The 26,864-nt window shown below is 42.2% G+C and overlaps 1 protein-coding gene across 3 annotated transcripts; it reads left to right on the top strand.

Annotated features, from left to right (window-relative positions):
- Positions 1-25: 25 nt before the first annotated feature.
- Positions 26-25,765, top strand: LOC106581162 (protein Smaug homolog 2). Of its 3 annotated transcripts, XM_045703795.1 has the most exons (14): positions 26-779; positions 4,016-4,158; positions 6,521-6,997; positions 7,174-7,650; positions 7,919-8,149; positions 9,614-9,744; positions 10,035-10,121; positions 10,423-10,687; positions 19,997-20,082; positions 20,409-20,524; positions 20,706-20,907; positions 21,358-21,484; positions 21,946-22,029; positions 22,248-25,765. In XM_045703795.1, exons 3-14 carry the CDS (start codon positions 6,802-6,804, stop codon positions 22,274-22,276), a joined length of 2,031 nt encoding a protein of 676 aa, XP_045559751.1. In that variant the 5' UTR covers positions 26-779; positions 4,016-4,158; positions 6,521-6,801; the 3' UTR covers positions 22,277-25,765. The 3 variants fall into 3 exon arrangements, with proteins under 3 accessions (XP_045559751.1, XP_014018507.1, XP_014018509.1); XM_014163032.2 differs by lacking the exon at positions 4,016-4,158; XM_014163034.2 differs by lacking the exon at positions 4,016-4,158 and having other exon boundaries at positions 9,614-9,723.
- Positions 25,766-26,864: the final 1,099 nt, after the last annotated feature.

Below are 26,864 nucleotides of genomic sequence, written 5' to 3' on the forward strand. Positions count from 1 at the left end.
TTGCCTCCTCCGGTCTGCCTTCCATTTTTTAAGACATTTATTTCCATTGTTAGAGTGGCCACTTGAGTATCTGGTCAATATAATGGATACTCTGTGATCATATCGATCAAGTTCAGTTTAGTAGTGGTGTGGGTGTTTGCGTTTAATCCACTAGATGGGGAACTTTTGTCTTTGTTTACCCCTCCCAAACGCCTTACGTTCGTCTCCGACGTTGCGTCAACTCTGAATCGAAGTTGGCTAGCTAGATTGAGCCAAGCGTACTTTCCCTATTTCTCTGTGTTCAAATAAACATGTTGTACATAGCTAGACTGTTTTAAATGTTACCTTTGAAATAATCAGAAAATCATTATTTTCAAAGCAACCAACGACAACTGTTGGATCGAAATCTTCGTCTCATCCAGCGTTTATAAATGAAGCAATAGCTACCTGCTACGTTAGCTAGCTAACAAGTGACAATTTACAAAGAAGGTAAACAAACCAACCGCTAGAGGTTGGAGGGTGGGATGTGGATATAATGTATGTAATCTGACGTGTTTTTTGCTAAATGGACCATGGAGGACCTTTGCAACGCGAGGACTCAAATGTCGTTTAACGAGATGAAAAATAGAGAGACATTCCAACATCGCTACTGAAAAACAGTAACGTTACCATTCCTGAATCCCTCATCTATTTACACGGTGAAGGCCTGGTGCTAGTTTTTAGCTAGCTAACTGGCCCCTAGCCCATCAAATCCACCCTGGCAACAGCCGTACCCTGGAAACGTCACCGTTGTCACACAGGTTTGTTTTTACGTTTTCTGACTAACTAGCATAGCTAACTACATGTATGACCTGGTGAAACGTAGCTAGCAAGCTAACTTGCACAGCTAAGGCTGCGAGTTAACGTTAGCTAGCTACGTTTGACATAGTTACTGGCAAACTTGCTACGTCTACCAACAAACTAGCTAACGTAAATGAGTAACGTTAGCTATGTAGATAGGCCCTTGTTTCTGGACTGTCTTACGCGAACGTTAGCCTAGTTAGAATAACATACCCCTCCTATTTGTTAGCTACTTACTACTAATACAGACCATCCTGGCCAGAATTTAGATACTAACGTTAAGTTCTGTTATTAAAAACTTGGACAAATATCTATAGGTTGCTGGCTGGTCTCAGAGCGTTTCGTATTATTCTGTACGTAAATCCGAGACACTCCATTTCGTGTGATATGTCACGTTTCGTATGGTATGTATTAATTTGTGGATGTCCAACACCCATTTCGTATGATACGTTACGAATTACAATTCGTATATATGTTACGAATTTGCAAAAACGTACAATATGTTATGAATTCTGGTTAGGTGGCTAACGTTAGCTAGGGGTTAGAATTAGGGGTTAAGGTTAAGTTTAGGAGTTAGGTTAAAGGGTTAGGGGAAGGGTTACAAAGTAGCTAAAAAGTAATTTGTTGAAAAGTTACTTAAAGTTGTCCGTGAAGAGATTCCAACTCGCAACCTTTGGGTTGCTAGAAGTTCTCGTTATACGCCCACCCTACGACCAACCACCCTACTTTCGTTTTTACCATAAGTTAACACCTGTCTTGTGTAACCATACCAAACGTAACATATTATAGTTTGAGCGCCCGGACTTACATTTACCATGTTACGTCTAGCCTATGAGGCCAGGCTGGTTCTAATTATGTAAATGAAACATAGCTACATAACAACTAGGCATTGCAAGTTCTATACCCACAAGTCAGGTGGTCATTGCAATACTGGGAGGGTTGGATGACTGTTTCAGATTTGATTGATCAGGCCTATTGGCAACCTGTGACGCCATTACTTTACCCTGTAGCAAGCTGTATTGCAAGTCATCACATAGTATTTATTGTTCTAAGAATACATGACAGCCATGGAGATAATGTACTCTTTGTTTTTAGCTTCAAGTCAAACAAACTCATGCATTGACTCGGCAGTTAGGCCTAGATGTTGGCTTTATCAAACATTCACAGATGTTGGCTGAATGGTCAATAGAAATGTGCATGCATACTGCATGGAAGTTCTCTGTGTTGATGCTGAAGTGATGATGCTGGCAATAATGTGCTCTACTTTCACTGCACCATGAAGCTGATTATCCTGCATTATGATTAGCTGGCCTAAATATTAGCGTGTTGTACAGAGACCATCTTTACTCTGGCAATTCCACCGTAACAGAGTGACACTAGCTAGGTTTCCATCCAATTGGCAAAAGTTTCATGTGAATATTCTAAAATGAGCATAAAAACTATATGCACATTTTACCAGAGATGTTTCTATCAAATTGACTTGTTGCAGATCAAAAGCAGTACGTGATGAGGTAGTGCACATCATTTTACCACAAAAGGTATTTATTTTCATGTAAGGAATAAAAAATACAAGATAAATGGGTTTCCATCATATTTTCAACTCTACTGATTATTTTCAGTCAAATTTGTTATGCTTTATATAGCATGTGCCCACTCTGGTATTGGCACGTGCACTCTAGCTAATAGCGCCTTCCTCGAGCTGTTGGCTTGAGCACACGTGTAGCCTAGATCAGGGATGGACAACTGGCGCGCATGGCCCCCCTGTTTGTAGGCCCGCAGACCAATTTAAATTAAAACAATTATTACAAAAAATTAGTTACTCAGTCGGGGTCTCAACTTACTGTTGAAAGAATAATATAATGCACAAGGTGCCATTTTGAATTTGGTTGTGCATCACAGCAGTTACTCAATTAGCCCGCCCATGTCAACAAAATGTTTTTAGATTGGTAAATTAGTCTAGCGGCTAGCTATCTAAACTTGTAGTAAGCGTTGTCGAAATACCGACCAGGGTAGGGCCCATTAGTTATATTAAAAACTGCAAACATTTGCCTACACCCTATGGCAACATGTGTAGAATTGCAGTGAGTTAGCTGTAAAACTGCTATTTTTTCTCTCCGCCCTAAGGCAAAATAAGTTCAATTGCATGACATGAGTTATAAAATTGCTAAACCTTCTTTGTGCCCCATGGCAAAATGTGTAGAATTGCAACAAACTTGCTTTAAAATGGCATCTTTTTCTCTATGCCCCATGGGAAAATGAACAGAATTGCAGGCAATGTACTTTTCAACTTCTTTCTTTTTTTTTTATCTTCGCTGTCACGAGAGGGACGCAATTTCTTTTGATGAAGAACTGTGCATATGCAAAATATGTTAACATAATGTCTGTGCCGTCATTCTATTCTCCAAGTAAATGTGTTTTGGTGAAATGTTCAGTGTAAATTGTTAAAAGTAGTCATTGTGCATAGAGTTGTATGGTTTGTTTTACTTTGCAATCATTGTTTTTTGTTTGACATACATTTTAAAGCGAACAGTAGCTAGGTTTCCATCCAATTTGTGACAGATTTTCATGCGAATATTATAAATTATGCATAAAAAATATGCACTTTTTCCCACCGGTTTGTTTCCATCAAAACTGACTTGTGAGTGAAAGGCTGTGCGTGATGACTTAGTGCACATGAACACTTTTGCGCAATAATTCTCATGTACTGAATAAAAAAAACATACATTTTACACTCTATCAATGATTTATTTTAAGTAATAATAAATAAAAAAAGAAAGTTTGTCACACAAGCAAACTTTTACCATAAATGGCAAAAAACGTATTTCCGTGCATGCTCTCTAGACAACAGTTCGCTGATAAATTGAACTGGTTAGGTTATATTATGAGAGGGATATGAGCAAGATCATTCTTATTTGTTAATTGGTAGCTAAGCGCCGATCATTATTTCACAGCATACACTACCGGTCAAAGGTTTTAGAACACCTACTCATTAAGGGTTTTTCTTTATTTTTAGTATTTTCTACATTGTAGAATAATAGTGAAGACATCAAAAATATGAAATCATGTAGTAAGCAAAAAGGTTTTAAAAAATCAAAATATTTGAGATTCTTCAAATAGCCACACTTTGCCTTGATGACAGCTTTGCACACTCTTGGCATTCTCGAAACCAGCTTCACATTGAATGCTTTTCCAACAGGGTTCCCACATATGCTGAGCACTTGTTGGCTGCTTTTCCTTCACTCTGCATTCCGACTCATCCCAAACCATCACAATTTGATAGAGGTCGGAGGATTGTGGAGGCTGGTCATCTGATGCTGCACTCCATCACTCTCCTTCTCGGTAAAATAGCTCTTACCCAGCCTGGATGTGTGTTGGGTCAATGTCCTGTTGAAAAACAAATGATAGTGTCACTAAACCCAAACCAACTGGGATGGCGTATCGCTGCAGAATTCTGTGGTAGCCATGCTGGTTAAGTGTGCCTTGAATTCTAAATAAATCACAGACAGTGTCACCAGCAAAGCAAACCATAACACCACCTCCATGCTTTACGGTGGGAAATACACATGCAGAGATTATCCGTTCACCCACTCCGCGTCTCAGAAAGACACGATGGTTGGAACCAAAAATCTCCAATTTGGACAAATTTCCACTGGTCTTATGTCCATTGCTAGTGTTTCTTGGCCCAAGCAAGTCTCTTCTTATTATTGGTGTCCTTTAGTAGTGGTTTCTTTGCAGTAATTTGGCCATGAAGGCCTGTTTCACACAGTCTCCTCTGAACAATTGATGTTGAGATGTGTCTGTTACTTGAACTCTGTGAAGCATTTATTTGGGCTGAAATTTCTGAGGCTGGTATCTCTAATGAACTTATCCTCTGCAGCAGAGTTAACGCTGGGTCTTCCATTCCTATGGTGGTCTTCATGAGAGCCAGTTTCATCATGTATGGACTTGGTATTTTACCAAATAGGGCTATCTTCTGTATACCACCCCTACCTTGTCACAACACAACTGATTGGTGCAAATGCATTAAGAAAGAAATTCCACAAATTAACTTTGAGCAAGGCACACCTGTTAATTTAAATGCATTCCAGGTCTCAGGAAGCTGGTTGAGAGAATGCCAAGAGTGTGCAAAGCTGTCATCAAGGCAAAGGGTGTCTACTTTAAAGTATCTGAAATATAATTTCATTTAACACTTTTTTTGGTTACTACATGATTCCATATGTGTTATTTCATAGTTTTGATGTCTTCACTATTATTGTATAATGTAGAAAATAGTAAAAATAAAGAAAAACCCTTGAATGAGTAGTTCTAAAACTTTGGACCGGTAGTGTACAAATGAAGACCCTCCATATTTATTGAAAAGGAGCTTCAAGCTCACCACCGTGCACTTTCACCACCCCGTTAAGTTCATTATAACTTATTGCATCTGTAGCCTAATAAACTGAATGCTTTTTTAAGTAGTAGTGGGAAGATCACACAACATAGCATCGCGTGACTGCAAATATACCTTGACATGGTTGTTCAATCAACAAATGCGCAATAAATAGTTTCCACCGCAATTTGTCCCATTAATTTTACAGACACAGAAAGATCCCACCATGCCGAACAAACATTCTGTCAACATTTCTGAAACTGTATGGAAACGTTGTCAGATTTCGTGATTGGCCCCTGTTGTAAGTTTGTGTTTGCCTCACATTATGGTTATTATATTGGAGCCACAGTATATTGAAATAACCACAAAAAATGTGTTTTGTAGACTGCCCTGACTTAAGCCTGTGGTCTGTGGTAGTCATGCCACCATGTTGATATTGGTTAGTTCAATTTATTGCATGAGCAGCATTTCTGGTATTGGGATTTCATCGTCATGATCAGGGTTCAGTACTAGCATCAAATTCCTGGTTAAATTATGCTGAACAAAAATAGAAACGCAACATGCAATTTCTAAGATTTTACTGAGTTACAGTTCATATGAGGAAATCAGTCAATTGAAATACAATTATTAGGGTCTAATCTATGGATTTCACAGCGTATTTAGATGGGCATCTGTTGGTCACAGATACCTTAAAAAAAATGGGCCTCAGGATCTCATTACTGTATTTTTTTAGCATTATGTTCGTTGTCCGTAGCTAATGCCAGCCCATACCATAACCCCACCGCCACCATGGGGCACTCTGTTCACAATGTTGACATCAGCAAACTGCTTGCCCACAAGACACCATACATGTGGTCTGCAGTTGTGAGGCTGGTTGGACGTACTGCCAAATTCTCTAAAACAACGTTGGAGGCGGCTTATGGTAGAGAAATGAACATTCAATTCTCTGGCACCAACAGCTCTGGTGGACATTCCTGCAGTCCGCATGTCAATCAACTTGAGACATCTGTGGCATTGTGTTGTGACAACTGCACATTTTTAGTGGCCTTTCATTGTCCCCAGCACAAGGTGCACCTGTGTAATGATCATGCTGTTTAATCAGCTTCTTGATATGCCACACCTGTCAGGTGGGTGGATTATCTTGGCAAGGACAAATGCTCACTAACAGGAATGTAAACAAATTTGTGCGCAATCTGAGAGAAATACTATTTTTGTGAGTATGAATTTCTGGGATCTTTTATTTCAGCTCATGAAACATGGGACCAACATTTTACATGTTTATATTTTTGTTCAGTGTATCTTATGTAGTTTTCCTTTCCGTTGATTTGTTAGGATTTGGATGATGCTGATACTGATGTACCTGAGAGAGAACCCTCCTGTCTAAGACACAGCCAGCTGGATTTAACACACCCTCTCCCAGCCCTCCCCTCAGCACCCCCATCTCCTGCACCTGAACCATGTGAGGGCCCCTCGCTCCACTTTGAGGGGATCCCAGGACTGTTGTGTAAAAGCAGCCGCTGAGCGGGGCCAGAGTGAACCTGTGTGTGAGCAAGCAGTCTTCCCCCTAACCCCCACCCACATATACCCGCCCCCCTTCCCGTTGGGAACGCGCCATGATGTTCCGAGACCAGGTGGGCATCCTGACGGACTGGTTCAAGGGCTGGAACGAGTGTGAGCAGACGGTGGCGCTGTTGTCCCTGCTGAAGAGAGCATCTCGTACCCAGGCCCGCTTCCTGCACATCTGCCTGGAGCACTGGCTGGCAGACTGCACTGAGATCCACATCCTGGAGGCAGAGGCAAACAATGCAGGTAGCTAATAACTGCAGATTTCTGAAGAACACATTTGAAACCCTATTGGATTAGTCATATTGTATTACCGGTACACCCTATCTTATCGTTTAAAAACCATGTAACAGATAGACCTACAACCTGTAAAAATGTAATTTACTTGTAAACAATTGCCCCTCTGTCCTTCACCTCTCCAGACATTGTGAGCCAGTGGCACCTGGAGCCCATGGAAAAGGCGGTGTCCCTGCTGCTGTCCCACCTGCCCCTGCTGCAGCCCCGCAACAGCGAGGCCAAGTGTGAGTACATGAAGCTGCTGCAGAAAGTGCTGAGCCACACCATCGAGAGCAGTCTGTTTGTGGAGGAGAGCAGACAGCTGCTGTCCTACGCCCTCATCCACCCGGCCACCACCCTGGACGACCGCACCTCGCTGGCCATGTGGCTCAACCACCTGGAGGAGCACCTCTCCAGCGGCTACCCAGCGCCCTCCCGGCCCCCCTCTGGCCCCTACCACCCCCGCCAGGGCTCAGATGAGTGGCCGGGCTCCGCAGAGGTCCTGGACCCTGGCCATGGCTGGCTGGACAAGCCCCCCTCCTCTAGCTCCTCCCCTGCAGGGCAGAACGGACACATGTCTTTCCAGGGTGGGATGCCCTCGCCCATCAACAGCAACAACGCAGGTCAGTGGCTCACATCTCCTACCAAGACAGACTGAGTGAGAGTAAGGACATGTTTGGGTGAAGAGGAATATGCTAAACATAACCAAGATACAATACAACTTTTTCTTCATGTGGTTATGTAATCATGCTATTAATCAACTATTTAGTCCGTGATCTTTTTAATGATTGTCCCATCTAAAGAATCTCTCTGTTTAGGCCTAGCCTTCATTAAAGGGATGCTTTACTGTGATTGTCTCTAACATCCTGACCCTACTGTGTCCCCTGCCAGGCATGGGTCAGATGGGCCAGCCCAGTCCTCTGAAGAGGTCTTCGTCCCTAATCCCCTCCAGTTCCCAGGTCTGTGGCGCAGATTGGCTGAGCCAGGATGACCTGGGGGGGCGACAGGCCTTTGACCACGCCCCCCTGTCCCCCCAGAGTAGTGTGGCATCCTCAGGCAGCGAGCAGACTGAGGACCAGGGCTCCAGAAACACCTTCCAGGAGGATGGCAGTGGCATGAAAGGTCAGGAGGTCAACCATAATACGCCAGGGGTTCAAAGCTAACAACAGGCCACACTGTTGTTGGTATTTCACTCTGGCAAAAGTCATGACATGCCAACAGCTACTGCACTTGGCAATGGTTGAATTGCCCAGTCAGTGGGATGTTATTTTTTTGTCTCCCCTCGTGTTTCAGTTTTTTTTGTTTGCGTGTGCTCCAGATGTCCATGACAATGAAGTAGGACAGCGTTCTCCAACTAATAGATCTGAAGTGTTTATTTTGACATGCACTGCACGGATGCGTCAAGCATTCCACAGCAGTATCTATTTAAGTGATACCTGAGAAGCCGGTGTTTGGAGGATATATTGGCACAGGTGTTGTTAGTCTCCAAACACCAGCTTCGAGGGCATTATCACTTTTATACAACGTGTTACCAACATATTCAAATAATGACTGACATATTTTCATGACGAAACATTATTTTGATTAATTTATTCATACTATTTCATCCTTCCACAATATATAGACCCGACACAAATCTATGGTTGCTGAAGACGCGACCCAGTCATTGTCTTTTTGTTCTGTATCAATGGACGCGACCCAGTCGTTCGTTCTAAGTGTTCCATTGCCATACTGGCTGTCAACGTTCTTATCCCTTGCTTGCTAGCTAGCCAACTACGGCTAACGTAGTCAGCCAGAGTAACAGCAAAGTATTTGCATTTGTTTAAGCTGTTTTCTAGTGACATTTATTTGGATACATCCATAACAATGAGCTAATGAGGCGCAATTTCACCTGGCATAGATAATGTGCTCACTCGTCAGGACACTGTTGTTCAGAGGAGCTAGCCAACAACACAGCTACAGCAACACAATCCCTTCAAACTGAAGCTGGAAAGACTGCAAATTAGCTGCTTTTTGTTGTACCTTTTTTCAATTTACATTTTTTTGTATATATCCATAAAGATTATGCCAGCTAATTCATAATTTCGACTGGCTGAGAAACTCTGCCTGCCTGTCTGTCTCGTCGACTCCCGACTCGTTCATTACTATGGGACAACAGGAGATTCAGTTTGAATATTGAAACAATGTTGCAAATGTCGGAGAGACAGACAGCAAGGTTTATACAAATCTCCGCTGTTGAAAACGAAATGTTAGTCTAAAAGAAATGTGAGAATATCTTGACGCTTTTTATAGTGGAGATCAAGTTTCTAAGTTGCCTGGCTGGGCCGATGACAGTGGATTGCACAGTCAGGTGGAACAGAGTAAATAGGCATTTTGATGTCATAGATTTTAGCCGGTGGCGACTTGTGGAATAGACACCGTCTGGAATTCAGTTTTAACCAGTCAGCATTCAGGATTAGACGCACCCGTTGTATAATATTCGTTAGAGCTCTATCCTTCTCATTGTTTATGGACTAGAGTTACAAGGACTCAGCAGGAGAACAATAACAACTTCTGAGCATGTTGTTTTTCTACTTTCTGTTTCAGATGTGCCCATGTGGCTGAAGAGCCTCCGTCTTCATAAGTACGCAGCACTTTTCTCCCAGATGACTTATGAGGAGATGATGATTCTGACAGAGCACCACCTGGAGTCACAGGTTTGTCATCGTTTGTCACAGGTTGGTCAGCTTCTCTCGTTAGTCCTCTCTTTCCCCTGCCCTCCTCATCAGTGTTACGGCCAGCTTTTTTTCCAGCATAGTGATGCCTCAATGAGCCATGAAATTAATAATCGCTGCACCCTACAGTTATACACAGCCTCCCAGCACAGATAAATGTCTTGGCTCTGCTCCATAGCTTTAATGAAACAGATGGTGATCAGAAGTGTTATTTAGTAACTGGATATCTGGATGTCCATGTTTCTGTGAGCAATGATTCCTCCTTTTGTTAACTCTTTGTCGTCTTCTTCCAGAATGTGACCAAAGGTGCGCGGCACAAGATAGCCCTGAGTGTCCAGAAGCTACGAGAGAGGCCAAGCGTTCTCAAGTCTTTAGAGAAGGTAAATCACATGCTGTCATCACTATTATTTTAAAAGCATTTCAGATTCATTTTTATCTTATGATAGGCATGCTGTTCTGAACAACTTAACTGTTAGTTTCCATTTGGATCCCTGTGGCTTATATGGAGAAATCCAATTAAATGTGAATGAAAATATCCACTATAATAATCACCAATATTTTAGATATGATACGACTCACATTTTTTTTCAATTAAAAGTTAACCAGCAAGTTCCGTGAAAATTTCCTGTCATACTTCAAGACCGCTTTGCTAATAAGATAATGCTATGATTGATCCAACAGGATATATTGGAGGGGGGCAACCTGCGTAACGCCCTACAGGAACTACAGCAGATTATCATCACCCCTATCAAGGTCTACAGCTACAGTCCTCCCAGTGTTTCCCACAGAGGATCCCCCTCAGACCACACCAACCCTGGAGAGGACAAGGACCTGGCCCAGGAGGGCTTCCAGCCCCACAACCCCCCTCCCTGCGACGGAGAGTCCTCAGCCACACCCATCTCAGACGGCGACATTGCTGGCCAGTTCACGCGTGTCATGGGTAAAGGTAAGAGAGGACAAGGCTTTTACAGGGCTGAGTAGGTTTACATGTACATTCATGGCCAAAAGTTTTGAGAATGACACAAATATTAATTTCCACAAAGTTTACTGCTTCAGTGTCAAATTGTACTATGGAATACTGAAGTATAATTACAAGCATTTCACAAGTGTCAAAGGCTTTTATTGACAATTACATGAAGTTGATGCAAAGAGTCAATATTTGCAGTGTTGACCCTTCTTTTTCAAGACCTTTGCAATCCGCCCTGGCATGCTGTCAATTAACTTCTGGGCCACATCCTGACTGATGGCAGCCCATTCTTGCATAATCAATGCTTGGAGTTTGTCAGAATTTGTGGGTTTTAGTTTGTCTACCCGCCTCTTGAGGATTGACCACAAGTTCTCAATGGGATTAAGGTCTGGGGAGTTTCCTGGCCATGGACCCAAAATATTGATGTTTTGTTCCCCGAGCCACTTAGTTATCACTTTTGCCTTATGGCAAGGTGCTCCGTCATGCTGGAAAATACATTGTTTGTCACCAAACTGTTCCTGGATGGTTGGGAGAAGTTGCTCTCTGAGGATGTGTTGGTACCATTCTTTATTCATAGCTCACTCACAAAAGTGTGAGTGAGCCCACTCCCTTGGCTGAGAAGCAACCCCACACATGAATGGTCTCAGGATGCTTTACTGTTGGCATGACACAGGACTGATGGTAGCGCTCACCTTGTCTTCTACGGACAAGCTTTTTTCCGGATGCCCCAAGCAATCGGAAAGGGGATTCATCAGAGAAAATGACTACCCCAGTTCTCAGCAGTCCAATCCCTGTACCTTTTGCAGAATATCAGTCTGTCCCTGATGTTTTTCCTGGAGAGAAGTGGCTTACATTTACATTTTAGTCATTTAGCAGACGCTCTTATCCAGAGCGACTTACAGTAATGAATGCATACATTTCATGCATTTTTTTGTACTGGCCCCCCGTGGGAATCGAACCCACAACCCTGGCGTTGCACACACCATGCTCTACCAACTGAGCCACAGGGAAGGCTTCTTTGCTGCCCTTCTTGTCACCAGGCCATCCTCCAAAAGTCTTTGCCTCACTGTGCGTGCCCTCTGCTTACACCTGCCTGCTGCCATTCCTGAGCAAGCTCTGTACTGGTGGTGCCCAGATCCCGCAGCTGAACCAACTTTAGGAGACGGTCCTGGCGCTTGCTGGACTTTCTTGTGCGCCCTGAAGCCTTCTTCCCAACAATTGAACCGCTCTCCTTGAAGTTCTTGATGATCCGATAAATGGTTGATTTAGGTGCAATCTTACTGGCAGCAATATCCTTGCCTGTGAAGCCCTTTTTCTGCAAAGCAATGATGATGGCACGTGTTTCCTTGCAGGTAACCATGGTTGACAGAGGAAGAACAATGATTCCAAGCACCACCCTCCTTTTAAAGCTTCCAGTCTGTTATTTGAACTCAATCAGCATGACAGAGTGATCTCCAGCCTTGTCCTCGTCAACACTCACACCTGTGTTAACGAGAGAATCACTGACATGATGTCAGCTGGTCCTTTTGTGGCAGGACTTAAATGCAGTGGACATGTTTTTTGGGGATTCAGTTCATTGGCATGGCAAAGAGGGACTTTGCAATTAATTGCAATTCATCTGATCACTCTTCATAACATTCTGGAGTATATGCAAATTGCCATCATACAAACTGAGGCAGCAGACGTTACGTTACATCCTTATTCTAAAATTGATGATATAAAAATGTTCCTCATCAATCTACACACAATACCCCAAAGCAAAAATAGGTTTTTATAAGTTTTAGCAAATGTATTAAAAATAAAAAAACATATACCATATTTACATCAGTATTCAGACCCTTTATGAGACTCGAAATTGAGCTCAGGTGCATCCTGTTGCCATTGATCATCCTTGAGATGTTTCTACAGCTTGATTGGTAAATTGAATTGATTGAACATGATTTGGAAAGGCACACACCTGTCTGTATAAGGTCCCACAGTTGAGAGTGTATGTCAGAGCAAAAACTAAGCCATGAGGTCGAAGGAATTGTCCATAGAGCTCTGAGACAGGATTGTTTCGAGGCACAGATCTGGAGAAGGGTTCCAAAAAAATGTCTGCCGCATTGAAGGTTCCCAAGAACACATTGGCTTCCATCATTCTTAAATGGAAGAAGTGTAGAACAACCAAGACTCTTCCTAGAGCTGGCAGCCACCATGGTGGTGGCAGCATCATGCTGTGGCAATGTTTTTCAGCGGCAGGGACTGGGAGACTAGTCAGGATTGAGGGGGAAAATGAACGGAGCAAAGTACAGAGATCCTTGATGAAAACCTGCTCAAGACCTCAGACTGGGGCGAAGGTTCACCTTCCAACAGGACAACAACCCTAAGCACACAGCCAAGACAACGCAGGAGTGGCTTCGGGACAAGTCTCTGAATGTCCTTGAGTGGCCCAGCCAGAGCCCGGACTTGTGCCCGATCGAACATCTGGAGAGACCTGAAAATAGTTTTGCAGCGACGCTTCCCATCCAACCTGACAGAGCTTGGGAGGATCTGCAGGGAAGAATTGAAGAAACTCCCCAAATACAGGTGTGCCAGGCTTGTAGCGTCATACCCAAGAAGACTCGAGGCTGTAATCGCTGCCAAAGGTGCTTCAACAAAGTACTGAGGAAAGGGTTTGACTACTTACAGTTGAAGTCGGAAGTTTACATACACCTTGGCCAAATACATTTAAACTCAGTTTTTCACAATTCCTGACGTTTAATCCTAGTAAAAATTCCCTGTCTTAGGTCAGCTAGGATCACCAATTTATTTTAAGAATGTGAAATGTCAGAATAATAGTAGAGAGAATTATTTATTTCAGCTTTTATTTCTTTCATCACATTCCCAGTGTGTCAGAAGTTTACATACACTCAATTAGTATTTGGTAGCATTGCCTTTTAAATTGTTTAACTTAGGTCAAATGTTTTGGGTAGCCTTCCACAAGCTTCCCACAATAAGTTGGCTGAATTTTGGCCCATTCCTCCTGACAGAGCAGGTGTAACTGAGTCAGGTTTGTAGGCCTCCTTGCTCGCACACACTTTTTCAGTTCTGCCCACAAATCTTATATAGGATTGAGGTCAGGGCTTTGTGATGGCCACCCCAATACCTTGACTTTGTTGTCCGTAAGCCATTTTGCCATAACTTTGTGAGTATGCTTGGGATCATTGTCCATTTGGAAGACCTTTTTGCGACCAAGCTTTAACTTCCTGACTGTTGTCATGAGGTGTTTCTTCAATATATCCACATAATTTTCTTCCCTCATGATGCCATCTATTTTGTGAAGTGCACCAGTCCCTCCTGCAGCAAAGCACCCCCACAACATGATGCTGCCACCCCCGTGCTTCACGGTTGGGATGTTGTTCCTCGGCTTGCAAGTCTCCCCTTTTTTACTCCAAACATAACGATGGTCATTATGGCCAAACAGTTCTATTTTTGTTTCATCAGACCAGAGGACATTTCTCCAAAAAGTACGATCTTTGTCCCCATGTGCAGTTTCAAACCGTAGTCTGGCTTTTTTAGGGCGGTTTTGGAGCAGTGGCTTCTTCCTTGCTGAGCGGCCTTTCAGGTTATGTCAATATAGGACCCGTTTTACTGTGGATATAGATACTTTTGTACCGGTTCCTTCGAGCATCGTCACAAGGTCCTTTGCTGTTGTTCTGGGATTGATTTGCACTTTTCGCACCAAAGTACGTTCATCTCTAGGAGACAGAACGCGTCTCCTTCCTTAGCGGTATGACGGCTGCGTGGTCCCATGGTGTTTATACTTGCGCACTATTGTTTGTACAGATGAACGTGGTACCTTCAGGCGTTTGGTTCATCCTTGGGAGCAATTTCCAGACTTGTGGAGGTCTACAATTTTTTTCTGAGGTCTTGGCTGATTTCTTTAGATTTTTCAATGATGTCAAGCAAGGAGGCACTGAGTTTTTAAGGTAGGCCTTGAAATACATTCACAGGTACACCTCCAATTGACTCAAATTATGTCAATTAGCCTATCAGAAGCTTCTAAAGCCATGACATCCTTTTCTGGAATTTTCCAAGCTGTTTAAAGGCACAGTCAAGTTAGTGTATGTAAACTTCTGACCCACTGGATTTGTGATAGTGAAATAATCTGTCTGTAAACAATTGTTCAATTGTTTGAAAAATTACTTGTGTCATGCACAAACTAGATGTCCTAACCAACTTGCCAAGACTATAGATTGTTAACCTCTTGGGGCTAGGTGGGACGCTAGCGTGCCACCCGTGGTGCACTCCATCAACAGCAGGTGCATTTCAAGAGCGGCAAATTTGAATCCAAATAAATGTCAAAATTCAAATTTTTCAAAAAATACAACTATTTTACACCATTTGAAAGATAAACATCTCCTTAATCTAACCACGTTTTACGATTTCAAAAAGGTTTTACGGCGAAAGCATAAATTTAGAGTATGTTAGGACAGTACATTTACAAGAGTTGTGTGTAATGTTTTGTCAAGTCAGACAGGGTCACCAAAACCATAAAACCAGCTAAAATTATGCACTAACCTTTTACAATCTCCATCAGATGACACTCCTAGGACATTATGTTAGACAATGCATGCATTTTTAGTTCTATCAAGTTCATATTTATATCCAAAAACAGCGTTTTACTATGGCATTGATGTTGAGGAAATCGTTTCCCTCCAATAACCGGCAGTCAAGTCAGCGTCACAAATTAAATAATTAAAATTAGAAAACATTGGTAAAATATTATATTGTCATTTAAAGAATTATAGATTTACATCTCTTGAACTCAATCAACTTGCCAGATTTAAAAATAACCTTACTGGGAAATCACACTTTGCAATAATCTGAGCACTGCGCCCAGAAAAATACGCGTTGCGATACAGACTAGACGTCATGTTGGGGAGATCTAAAATCGAAAATACTATGTAAATAATCCATTACCTTTGATTCTCTTCATCAGATGTCACTTCCAGGTATCACAGGTCCATAACGAATGTAGTTTTGTTCAAAAAAGCTCATCATTTATGTCCAAAAATCTCCGTCTCGTTAGCACATGATGTAAGCCAGCCGGACTTCTCGTCATGAACGAGGGGAAAAAATATATTTCCGTTCGTTCAAACATGTCAAACGTTGTATAGCATAAATCATTAGGGCCTTTTTTAACCAGAACATGAATAATATTCAAGGTGGATGAATGCATACTCTTTTATAACGTATTGGAACGAGGGTACCCAACATGAACTCGCGCGCCAGGTGTCTAATGGGACATCATCGTTCCATGGCTCTTGTTCGGTCAGATCTCCCTCCAGAAGACTCAAAACACTTTGTAAAGGCTGGTGACATCTAGTGGAAGCAATAGGAAGTGCCAAAATATTCCTAAGCCCCTGTGTTTTTCAATGGGATAGGTTTAAAGTCAATACAACACATCAGGTATCCACTTCCTGTCAGAAAATGTCTCAGGGTTTTGCCTGCCAAATGAGTTCTGTTATACTCACAGACACCATTCAAACAGTTTTAGAAACTTTAGAGTGTTTTCTATCCATATATAATAAGTATATGCATATTCTAGTTACTGGGTAGGATTAGTAACCAGATTAAATCGGGTACATTTTTTTTATCCAGACGTGCAAATGCTGCCCCCTAGACCCAACAGGTTAACAAGAAATTTGTGGAGTGATTGAAAAACGAGTTTTTGACTCCAACCTAAGTGTATGTATTCTTCTGACTTCAACTGTATGTAAATGTAATATTGTTTTTTGGGGGGGGGCTTCATAGTAGAGGTCGACCGATTTATGATTTTTCAACACCGATACCGATTATTGGAGGACCAAAAAAAAGCCGATGCCGATTAATCTGACAATTTTTCCTTTTTTTTTTTTTTTTTTGTAATAATGACAGTTACAACAATACTGAATCAACACTTATTTTAACTTAATATAATACATCAATAAAATCTATTTAGCCTCAAATAAATAATGAAACATGTTCAATTTGGTTTAAATAATGCAAAAACAAAGTGTTGGAGAAGAAAGTAAAAGTGCAATATGTGCCATGTAAAAAAGCTAACGTTTAAGTTCCTTGCTCAAAACATGACAACATATGAAAGCTGATGGTTCCTTTTAACATGAGTCTTCAATATTCCTAGGTAAGAAGTTTTAGGTTGTAGTTATTATAGGAATTATCGGACTATTTCTCTCTATACGATTTGTATTTCATATGCATTTGACTATTGGATGTTCTTATAGGCACTTTAGTATTACCAGTATAGCTTCCGTCCCTCTCCTCGCTCCTACCTGGGCTCGAACCAGGAACACATCGACAACAGCCACCCTCTAAGCAGCGTTACCCATGTAGAGCAAGGGGAACAACTACTCCAAGTCTCAGAGCGAGTGACGTTTGAAACGCTATTAGCGCGCACCCACTAACTAGCTAGCCATTTCACATCAGTTACACCAGCCTAATCTTGGGAGTTGACAGGCTTGAAGTCATAAACGGCGCAATGCATTGTGAAGAGCTGCTGGCAAACCGCACGAAAGTGCTGTTTGAATGAATGCTTACTAGCCTGCTGGTGCCTACCACCGCTCAGTCAGACTGCTCTATCAAATCATAGACTTAATTATAATATAATAAACACACAGAAATACGAGCCTTAGGTTATTAATATGGGCGAATCCAGAAACTATCATCTCGAAAACAAAACCGGTCCGTATTTTATCTAACGGGTGACATCCCTAAGTCTAAATATTCCTGTTACATTGCACAACCTTCAATGTTATGTCATAATTACGTAAAATTCTGGCAAATTAGTTCGCAACGAGCCAGGCAATGAACACAAGAGCAGTGACACAATTTCATGTTAGCAGGCAATATTAACTAAATAAGCAGGTTTAAAAATATATACTTGTGTATTGATTTTAAAGAAAGGCATTGATGTTTATGGTTAGGTACATTGGTGCAACGACAGTGCTTTTTTCGCAAATGCGCTTGTTAAATCACCACCCGTTTATCGAAGTATGCTGTGATTTGATGAGAAATTAACAGGCACCGCATCGATTATATGCAACGCAGGACACGTTAGATAAACTAGTAATATCATCAACCATGTGTAGTTAAATAGTGATTATGTTAAGATTGATAGTTTTTTTATAAGATAAGTTTAATGCTAGCTAGCAACTTATCTTGGCTTCTTGCTGCCCTCGCGTAACAGGTAGTCAGCCTGCCATGCAGGCTCCTCGTGGAGTGCAATGTAAGGCAGGTGGTTAGAGCGTTGGACTAGTAACCAGAAGGTTGCAAAAACAAATCCCCGAATCCCCCCTGAACAAGGCAGTTAACCTCTATGGGCTAGGTGGGACGCTTGCGTCCCACCTACTCAACAGCCAGTGGAATCCCGTGGCGCGATATTCAAATACCTTAGAAATGCTATTACTTCAATTTCTCAAACATATGACTATTTTACACCATTTTAAAGACAAGACTCTCGTTAATCTAACCACACTGTCCGATTTCAAAAAGGCTTTACAACGAAAGCAAAACATTAGATTATGTCAGCAGAGTACCCAGCCAGAAATAATCAGACACCCATTTTTCAAGCTAGCATATAATGTCACAAAAACCAAAACCACAGCTAAATGCAGCAGTAACCTTTGATGATCTTCATCAGATGACACTCCTAGGACATTATATGCATGTTTTGTTAAATCAAGTTCATATTTATATCAAAAACCAGCTTTTTACATTAGCATGTGACTAGCATGTGACTAGCATTCCCACCGAACACTTCCGGTGAATTTACTAAATTACTCACGATAAACGTTCACAAAAAACATAACAATTATTTTAAGAATTATAGATACAGAACTCCTTTATGCAATCGCTATGTCCGATTTTAAAATAGCTTTTCGGTGAAAGCACATTTTGCAATATTCTGAGTAGATAGCCCGGCCATCACAGGCTAGCTATTTTGACACCCACCAAGTGTGGTACTCACCAAACTCAGAATTACTATTAGAAAAATTGGATTACCTTTGCTGTTCTTCGTCAGAATGCACTCCCAGGACTTCTACTTCAATAACAAATGTTGGTTTGGTTCCAAATAATCCATAGTTATATCCAAATAGCGGCGTTTTGTTCGTGCGTTCAAGACACTATCCGAAGGGTGACGCGCCCGACGCGTTTCGTGAGCAAAAAATTCAAAATATTCCATTACCGTACATCGAAGCATGTCAAACGCTGTTTAAAATCAATTTTTATGCGATTTTATTATTTATTTTTTTCTCGTAAAAAAGCGATAATATTCCGACCGGGAAACCCTGTTTTCGTTCAAAGACGAAAGAATAAAAACATGGTGTCGGCTCGTGCACGCGCCCCAGTCTCATTGTTCTCAGATCGACCACTATCCAAATGCGCTACTGTTTTTTAGCCTGGCCCTGCAAAGGCATCATTCACCGTTCTGCCGCCTTCTGAGAGCCTATGGGAGCGTTAGAAAATGTCACGTTATGCCAGAGATCCCCTGTTTTGGTTAGAGATGATCAAGAAGGCCAAGAAATAGTCAGAGAGAGCGCTTCCTGTTTGGAATCTTCTCAGGTTTTGGCCTGCCAAATGAGTTCTGTTATACTCACAGACACCATTCAAACAGTTTTAGAAACTTTAGGGTGTTTTCTATCCAAATCAAACAATTATATGCATTTTCTAGTTACTGGGCAGGAGTAGTAACCAGATTAAATCCGGTACGTTTTTTATCCGGCCGTGCAAATACTGCCCCCTATCCCCAACAGGTTAACCCCCGTTCCTAGGCCGTCATTGAAAATAATAATTAATTCATTAATTAATATTAATCTGACTCGCCTAGTTGACTTGTGCTTCTAGTTACTAAAAAATAAAAAAACGGCAAATCGGTGGCCAAAAATACCAATTACCGATTGTTATGAAAACTTGAAATCGGCCCTAATTAATCGGCCATTCCGATTAATCGGCCGACCTCTACTTCATAATTTTGCTTAGATTTCTAAACCTGTTTTTGCTTTGTCATTATGGGATATTTTGTTTAGATTGAGGGGGGAAAAAACATGTTATCCATTTTAGAATAAGGCTGTAACGTAACAAAATGTGGAAAAAGTAAAGGAGTCTGAATACTTTCCGAATGCACTGTATATCGTGCATTTGGACAATTGTTGCACTTGGTTGTTGTGGATGGGAGATGTGTGTTTTGTTTGGAATGAGTTTTGGAAGGTTTGTGTGTGTTTGTTGTGTAGCATTGTGTGAACCTCCTGTCCTGTCCATGTGTTGCAGTGTGCACTCAGCTACTGGTGTCCAGGCCGGACGAGGAGAATATCAGCTGTTACCTGCAGCTCATTGAGAAATGTCTGACACATGAGGTGAGATCGCGCAAAACCACATCTATAAAATAAATACATTTAAACTTTTTCACATTCAGCCAGCTGGTGGTTTAAAATGTGACAAGGCTGCAAACGACGTGTAACAACATGTAATGCTCCTCTCAACTGTATGTTGTAAAGATAACTTTCACTGCACTTAGAAAGTAATGGAATTGTTTTTTGTTTGTTTTTTTGCTGCTATGTGCTCTCTACCGCTCACTCTCTCTTACCTCTCCCTCTTTTACCTCTCTCTCTCGCTCACCATCTCTCACCCTCTCTCTATCACTATCTCTGTCTGTCTCTTACCATTTTCTCTTGTCTCTCAGGCTTTCACAGAGACTCAGAGGAAGAGGCTGGTCTCCTGGAAGCAGCAGGTTCTCAAGCTGCTCCGCTTGTTCCCAAGGAAAGCCATGCTGGACATGCCTGTGTACCGACAGAAAGGGTGAGACCACTGAACTTCTCTTCTCCTTTTGATCTATCACTCTCCTGTCATGGCAGCTGAGTTTTTGTGCCATGCTCTCTCTGCTACTTTAGTATGCAGTTTGTCCAGGTTCTCTCTCTCTGCCTCCTCTAGCTGCATTTCCCCCAGGGCTCTGTCTGACAACTGTTCTCTCTGCCTCTAGCTGGGCATATGGTTCCAACTCCCTCCCCACAGCAGGCTCTGTGAGTGCTGGGGGTCTGGCACGTAGGGGGCAGAGGGCATTCCAGATGCCCCCTCGTGGCCTCCCTGCCGGGCGCATGGGGCTCCTGAGTCCAGGTGGCATCGGGGTTGCCTCCCCACGCCACACCCTCACCAGCCCCACACTGCCAGGCCAGGGCAGACAGGTCAGTCATAGAATGGGATCATATGTCATATAGCCTGTTGGCATGGGATTCACCCACTGAAGTTAATTTATAGGAAAGTCAGATTCATTCACAAGATAAATTATTTTCTAAGAAGTATTTTTCATTGAGGGTTTCAGCTAGTTAGCCAACATTAGATTTAACATTGTTCTATTGAACTACACATTATTATACCCACAGGGTGATGAACTATCCTTAGACAACATTTGTTTTGACAGATTTACAAGTGCAACCACAGGAAGTGCTGACAGTTTAATCAATGCAATACCCAGGGCAACACGTGGGTTAAGCACTGCATTTTGATATGCATTGGTTCATTATCATAGCTGGAAAAGTCTCTTTGTAGTCATCGTGCTGGGAAGACTAACATGGTGTAGAACATATAGGATGAGTGGCATGTTTGTGATGAGAGATGTTCTGTTGTCCCTGTAGAACCTGTGGTTTGCCAACCCTGGGGGCAGCAACAGCATGCCAAGCCAGAGTCGCAGCTCCGTGCAACGGACCCACTCACTCCCTGTCCACACCTCCCCGCAAACCATGCTCCTGTTCCAGCAGCAAGGTAAGATCCTAGCACCCCCTTCCCCCAAACATTACCCCAACCACTTGTAAACATCATATACACTGTCTTACACATACCATCCACACCTTGCTCCAATCTCTATTCCCACTGTCTTTTTACACATACTAGCCACACCTTGCTCCAATCTCTATTCCCACTGTCTTTTTACACATACACGTGCATGTCTCACTACAACCTTCATTCACATTTCCTTTTATATCCCAGCGATATCTCCTTCCAAACCCAATCATACATGGTCTTTATGCATTTCACCCACATAGCCTTCTAAACCCAATTTTACAGCAGCTTACACATCCCACACACATCGCCCTACAAAAACCGCATTCACACGGCTCCATATCTAATGCATCTGTCAGTGTTTTTAAAAGTGTGATTTATGGTCCAGATATGGTACACACACAAGCGGGATAACTGAGTGACCTGTGTCTCGTCTCTCCCAGAATGCCAAGTTCCAGGTGCAGACCTGGAGATCAACCCCACGCTGGAGTCACTGTGCCTCAGTATGACAGAGCATGCCTTAGGAGGTGAGTCAAAACACACGCTTTACACTCCCACATCCAACTTCTTGGAAGTGTTATGACACTGATATTTAAAACCACATTTAGGTTAACTGGAATTTTCTGATGTTGTTGAATAGTTTAATTTGGCAGAGAGTGAAATAAAGTTACGATATGAAATCAAAATGAAAAAATAATACATTTTGTATTTATTAATCATTTCTTCCCAATCCTCCTTCCTGTAGATGGAATTGACCGAACATCAACAATTTGAAAATAAAAGCAGTGAAAAGAAGAAACCAAACCGACACTTCACTTCAACTGAGGCCTGTTCAGTTTCTCTTGCCCAGCACAAAAATATATGCTTAAAAAACAAAGCAAAATGGTCACTACAAAACGACAACTGTATATGTTCTCTGATATTTTTCTACTTTATTATACTTAACTAAGTTTATTATAAATGGAATACAGATGACTATTATATTACAGGAGGGAGAAGAGGTTACTTGTGCAACATGCTCAATGTCTTCTGCAGGACTGTGACATTAAAACGAGCAGAATGAGGCTCAGATTGTTGAGCTTTGAGAGAAAAATGGAGGATTGGTGCTGTCTTAAGGGCGTTCTATCTTACATGTTTCTCCCCTTTTCCTCCCAGAGACACGCCTCTCACCCCCAGATACTGTAGGGCCAGGGTGTCCCGACTAGGAGTAAGGCACTTGGCCTCCCACACACTCTGTGGAATTGGGAACTAGAACAGCGATTAATCACACACAACCAGCCTGTAGCGCTGTTCTGATCCTAAAACACAACTACAGCTGTCTACACAACCACCCTACCCAGCTACAGCCAGAGCTAGTTAAGCCCTATACGTAGAGACACCCAACACCCTGGCTAATTCCCCTCACGTACCCAGCATGGGTTGACCCCCAACATGGGTATTACTGGCTCTGACACCTCTCCACCTCTACTAGGCCAAAGAGAAGGGCTCTGTGTGAATCCCTATGTTAGAATGATTTTTGGAGTGGCCAATGCAACAGTATACATGGTAATTGTTAAAAGAATGGCGGTTTGACGGTAAGGTGTCGGCTGGAACTTGTCTGCATTGATATTTTGTTCCCTACTACAAAAATGATGATGAATCTCATTTGCAAGTTAAGCGCCGAGGCAAACCCCATAGGGTTGAATAAGGGCTGATGAGGTTTGTTCTATGTGGGGCCTGAGTGAGAAATTGCATTGGTAATGAAAGAAACAATTCCAAGAGGGGAGCTGTTGGTGCATCTGTTTTCAAGTAGTTACCTCACTATGTTATGCTGTGTGAGGAACCTTAATGAATTCCGTTTCTACCCTGAGGTCCCATTTATGATTGGCTCTGAAAAATGCAAAAGAAGCGCTGTCTCTGCCTCTCAGAATGAACCAGTACCCACCTCCTCACCCTGCCCTCTCCTCAACATGGCCAGTGTAGAGATTTGATGAATCATAATTTTTAAGTAGCCAGAATAGATTCGGCCCTACGCTTACTTACAGTTTAAGATTACAGATTAAGACATCGTGAGCTATGGCTCGGAAAACGTACCTCAATCCAGGGATGAGAAATGCGTTTGTACTACGAATTGGCCCATTATCTCAAATGTTACAGCTAGAATATTGAACGACTGCTAGTTTTTAAGTAAACTGCCGTTTTCGCCCTCAATAGCCACAACAGCCATTATGGACTGGCATGTCGCGTTGAACAACAATGGAGCTGATTGGCTGACACTGCCATTCCAAAATGGCTGATGTGGCTTCTGCTACCTACCACGAGGACAAAACTAGCAGTGGTTCAATATTCTCGTTGTAACAGTTGGGATAATGGGACAATTCGGTGTACAACGCATTTCTCATCCCTGGATTGAGGTACGTTTTCTGAGCAACATCTCACACCGGCTCCGCAGTGTCTTCATCTAAACAGGAAGCCTGTCCCACCCCAGTGCAGCTGTAAGAAAGCGTAGGGTGGGAATGTATTCTGGCTAACTTTCTAAGGTGCTTGAAATATGTCCTGTTTGGATCTCTTTGTGTTCCAATTGTAAAACCCTAACATTTATTTAGTGGTATCAGTGTTGAATCAGAAACTCCTATACAACCTCTGTCTTTGAATGTGGCAGAGCGGAGGTGCATGTATGTATATGGTCTTAACGTTTGGATCACCTTTTGGTTGCATCACGAGGCAGGGATATCCATTCGCATTTTATTTCTGCAGAGCCATGGCTGGTCTATTTGTTTAGTAAACATGGTTATTTACAAGCTTAACTTTTCCACTTTTTTTTACTACTCTCCCTTCATATTAATAACTTGTCCTTTTTTCCTATAATTGCATGTTTTCCCCCACACTAATTGAACGATTGTTGTAGATATTGAGAGAGGGCAGTGTTGCACAGTCACAGTAGTGCTCAATGTCTCCAAATCCACCAGAGAGCAGAGATGATGGGACTGGAGTTCAATGTTGATACCTCCTAATAGCACTGTTTACCTCCCTCTGGGAGTGCCCATTTCATGTTCTGTGATGTCTAATGATGGGTCTGAAAATGACTGTTGGCACTTCAGTGCTCATTAATATACTGTCTCCTCAATATGTAAGGCCTAAAGCGCGTAGCTAAGCCTTCTAACACGAGCTAGCTGGGTAGAGAATGACAGATGCCTTTTACCCCCTCAGCTGCTTATCTACTTGCTGTAATCATCATTCTCACTAGACTAGATACTGTCTAGTGAGTGAGACCTGTATGAGGGTATGTTGTGTACCCTCTGCTCTGTGCTCCTGAAGTTTTTGAGTGACAAGAGAAGACTGATATAGCCTGGCCTTGTGTATTTGAACTGTCAGATGCAACAGGCTGATAGACCGTTGATGTCACCTGAAATGCACAGTGACAGCTTCCGCTCTCTCTCTCTGATTGGCTATTGAGCCAGAGTAGTGTCCTAGTCGTCATGGTTTTCCTCTGAGCTGGCTCTTGGATAGATCTGACTTTATGAATAGATTCATGCTCACTAAGAGAGTCAAATGGTTTAAAAAATGTTCACAAATTTCAGATTCAGATAGGCAACCAATGATCTCAATCTAAGCTATTAAACTGATAATACATTCATACTAGCATGACATGTAATATGGCTCAGGTTGTAATTTCTCTCAATGCATACAATGGCACCTGAAGTAAGTCCTCCATGTAGGAGGTAGCCAGTCCACTTGTAGAAAAGGCTTAGTTCTTTAGGCCAGGCTAAACTGAGTCTGTTCATGCCAGGGTTTTAGGATGCAGAGGGGGATGAAATGGCCAATCTGAGCCATAATGTGTGAGTTTGAGTCTAGCCTAACACTAACAACTGGCCAAGGAATATGTTTACCCCCATGTTTACATTCCAGTGAAATGGGTTAGAAAGTGCACTTCATGAGTCTGGCATTATTTTCACATGCCAAGCAGAATTATGAGGTACATAGCCAGCCTGTCATACATGAGACTCCTCCTCTCCAGTGGTCTGTCAGATGTGGTCAATGTCCCTGCCTGGCATAATAAATAAGCAGTACGTTGTAGGCTTTTTTTTTGCATCTCTGTCTTGTACAATTTATATTTAATTCTGACTCCCCAAACATTTTTCTAATGTTTTATGAATGAACATTTTGCATCCCATGCTTACACACTCTACTTTTTTACTGTCACACATTGTTTGAATCATCTGAACTACAACATTGATCAGATAGACAGTCCAAATAAAGGAGTTACATTTTTTTGCTACGTGACTCATGTTTGTGGTATCATCAGTGTTTTCTTTTATTCACAGTATTGCATATATATATATATATATATATAATCACATACAGTTTAAGTCGGAAGTTTACATACACTTAGGTCAGAGTCATTAAAATTCATTTTTCAACCACTCCACAAATTTCTTCATTAACTATATCAAAAGAAATCAGCCAAGACCTCAGAAAAAAATGTAGACCTCCACAAGTCTGGAAATTGCTCCCAAGGATGAACCAAACGCCTGAAGGTACCACGTTCATCTGTACAAACAATAGTACGCAAGTATAAACACCATGGGACCACGCAGCCGTCATACCGCTCAGGAAGGAGACGCGTTCTGTCCAAGAGATGAATGTACTTTGGTGCGAAAAGTACAAATCAATCCCAGAACAGCCAAGGACCTTGTGAAGATGCTGGAGGAAACAGGTACAAAAGTATCTATATCCACAGTAAAACGAGTCCTATATTGACAACCTGAGAGGCCGCTCAGCAAGGAAGAAGCCACTGGTCCAAAACCGCCATAAAAAAGCCACACTACGGTTTGCAACTGCACATGGGGACAAAGATCGTACTTTTTGGAGAAATGTCCTCTGGTCTGATGAAACAAAAATAGAACTGTTTGGCCATAATGACTATTGTTATGTTTGGATGAAAAATGGGGAGACTTGCAAGCTGAAGAACACCATCCCAACCGTGAAGCACGGGGGTGGCAGCATCATGTTGTGGGTGCGCTTTGCTGCAGGAAGGACTGGTGCACTTCACAAAATAGATGGCATCATGAGGGAGGATAATGATGTAGATATATTGAAGCAACATCTTAAGACATCAGTCAGGAAGTTAAAGCTTGGTCGCAAATGGGTCTTCCAAATGGACAATGACCCCAAGCATACTTCCAAAGTTGTGGCAAAATGGCTTAAGGACAACAAAGCCAAGGTATTGGGGTGGCCATCACAAAGCCCTGACCTCAAATCTATAGAAAATTTGTGGGCAGAACTGAAAAGGCGTGTGCGAGCAAGGAGGCCTACAAACCTGACTCCGTTACACCTGCTCTGTCAGGAGGAATGGGCCAAAATTCACCCAACTTATTGTGGG

This window comes from Salmo salar, chromosome ssa20 (assembly GCF_905237065.1).
Source record: "Salmo salar chromosome ssa20, Ssal_v3.1, whole genome shotgun sequence".
In the NCBI taxonomy this organism is placed as follows: Eukaryota; Metazoa; Chordata; class Actinopteri; order Salmoniformes; family Salmonidae; genus Salmo; species Salmo salar.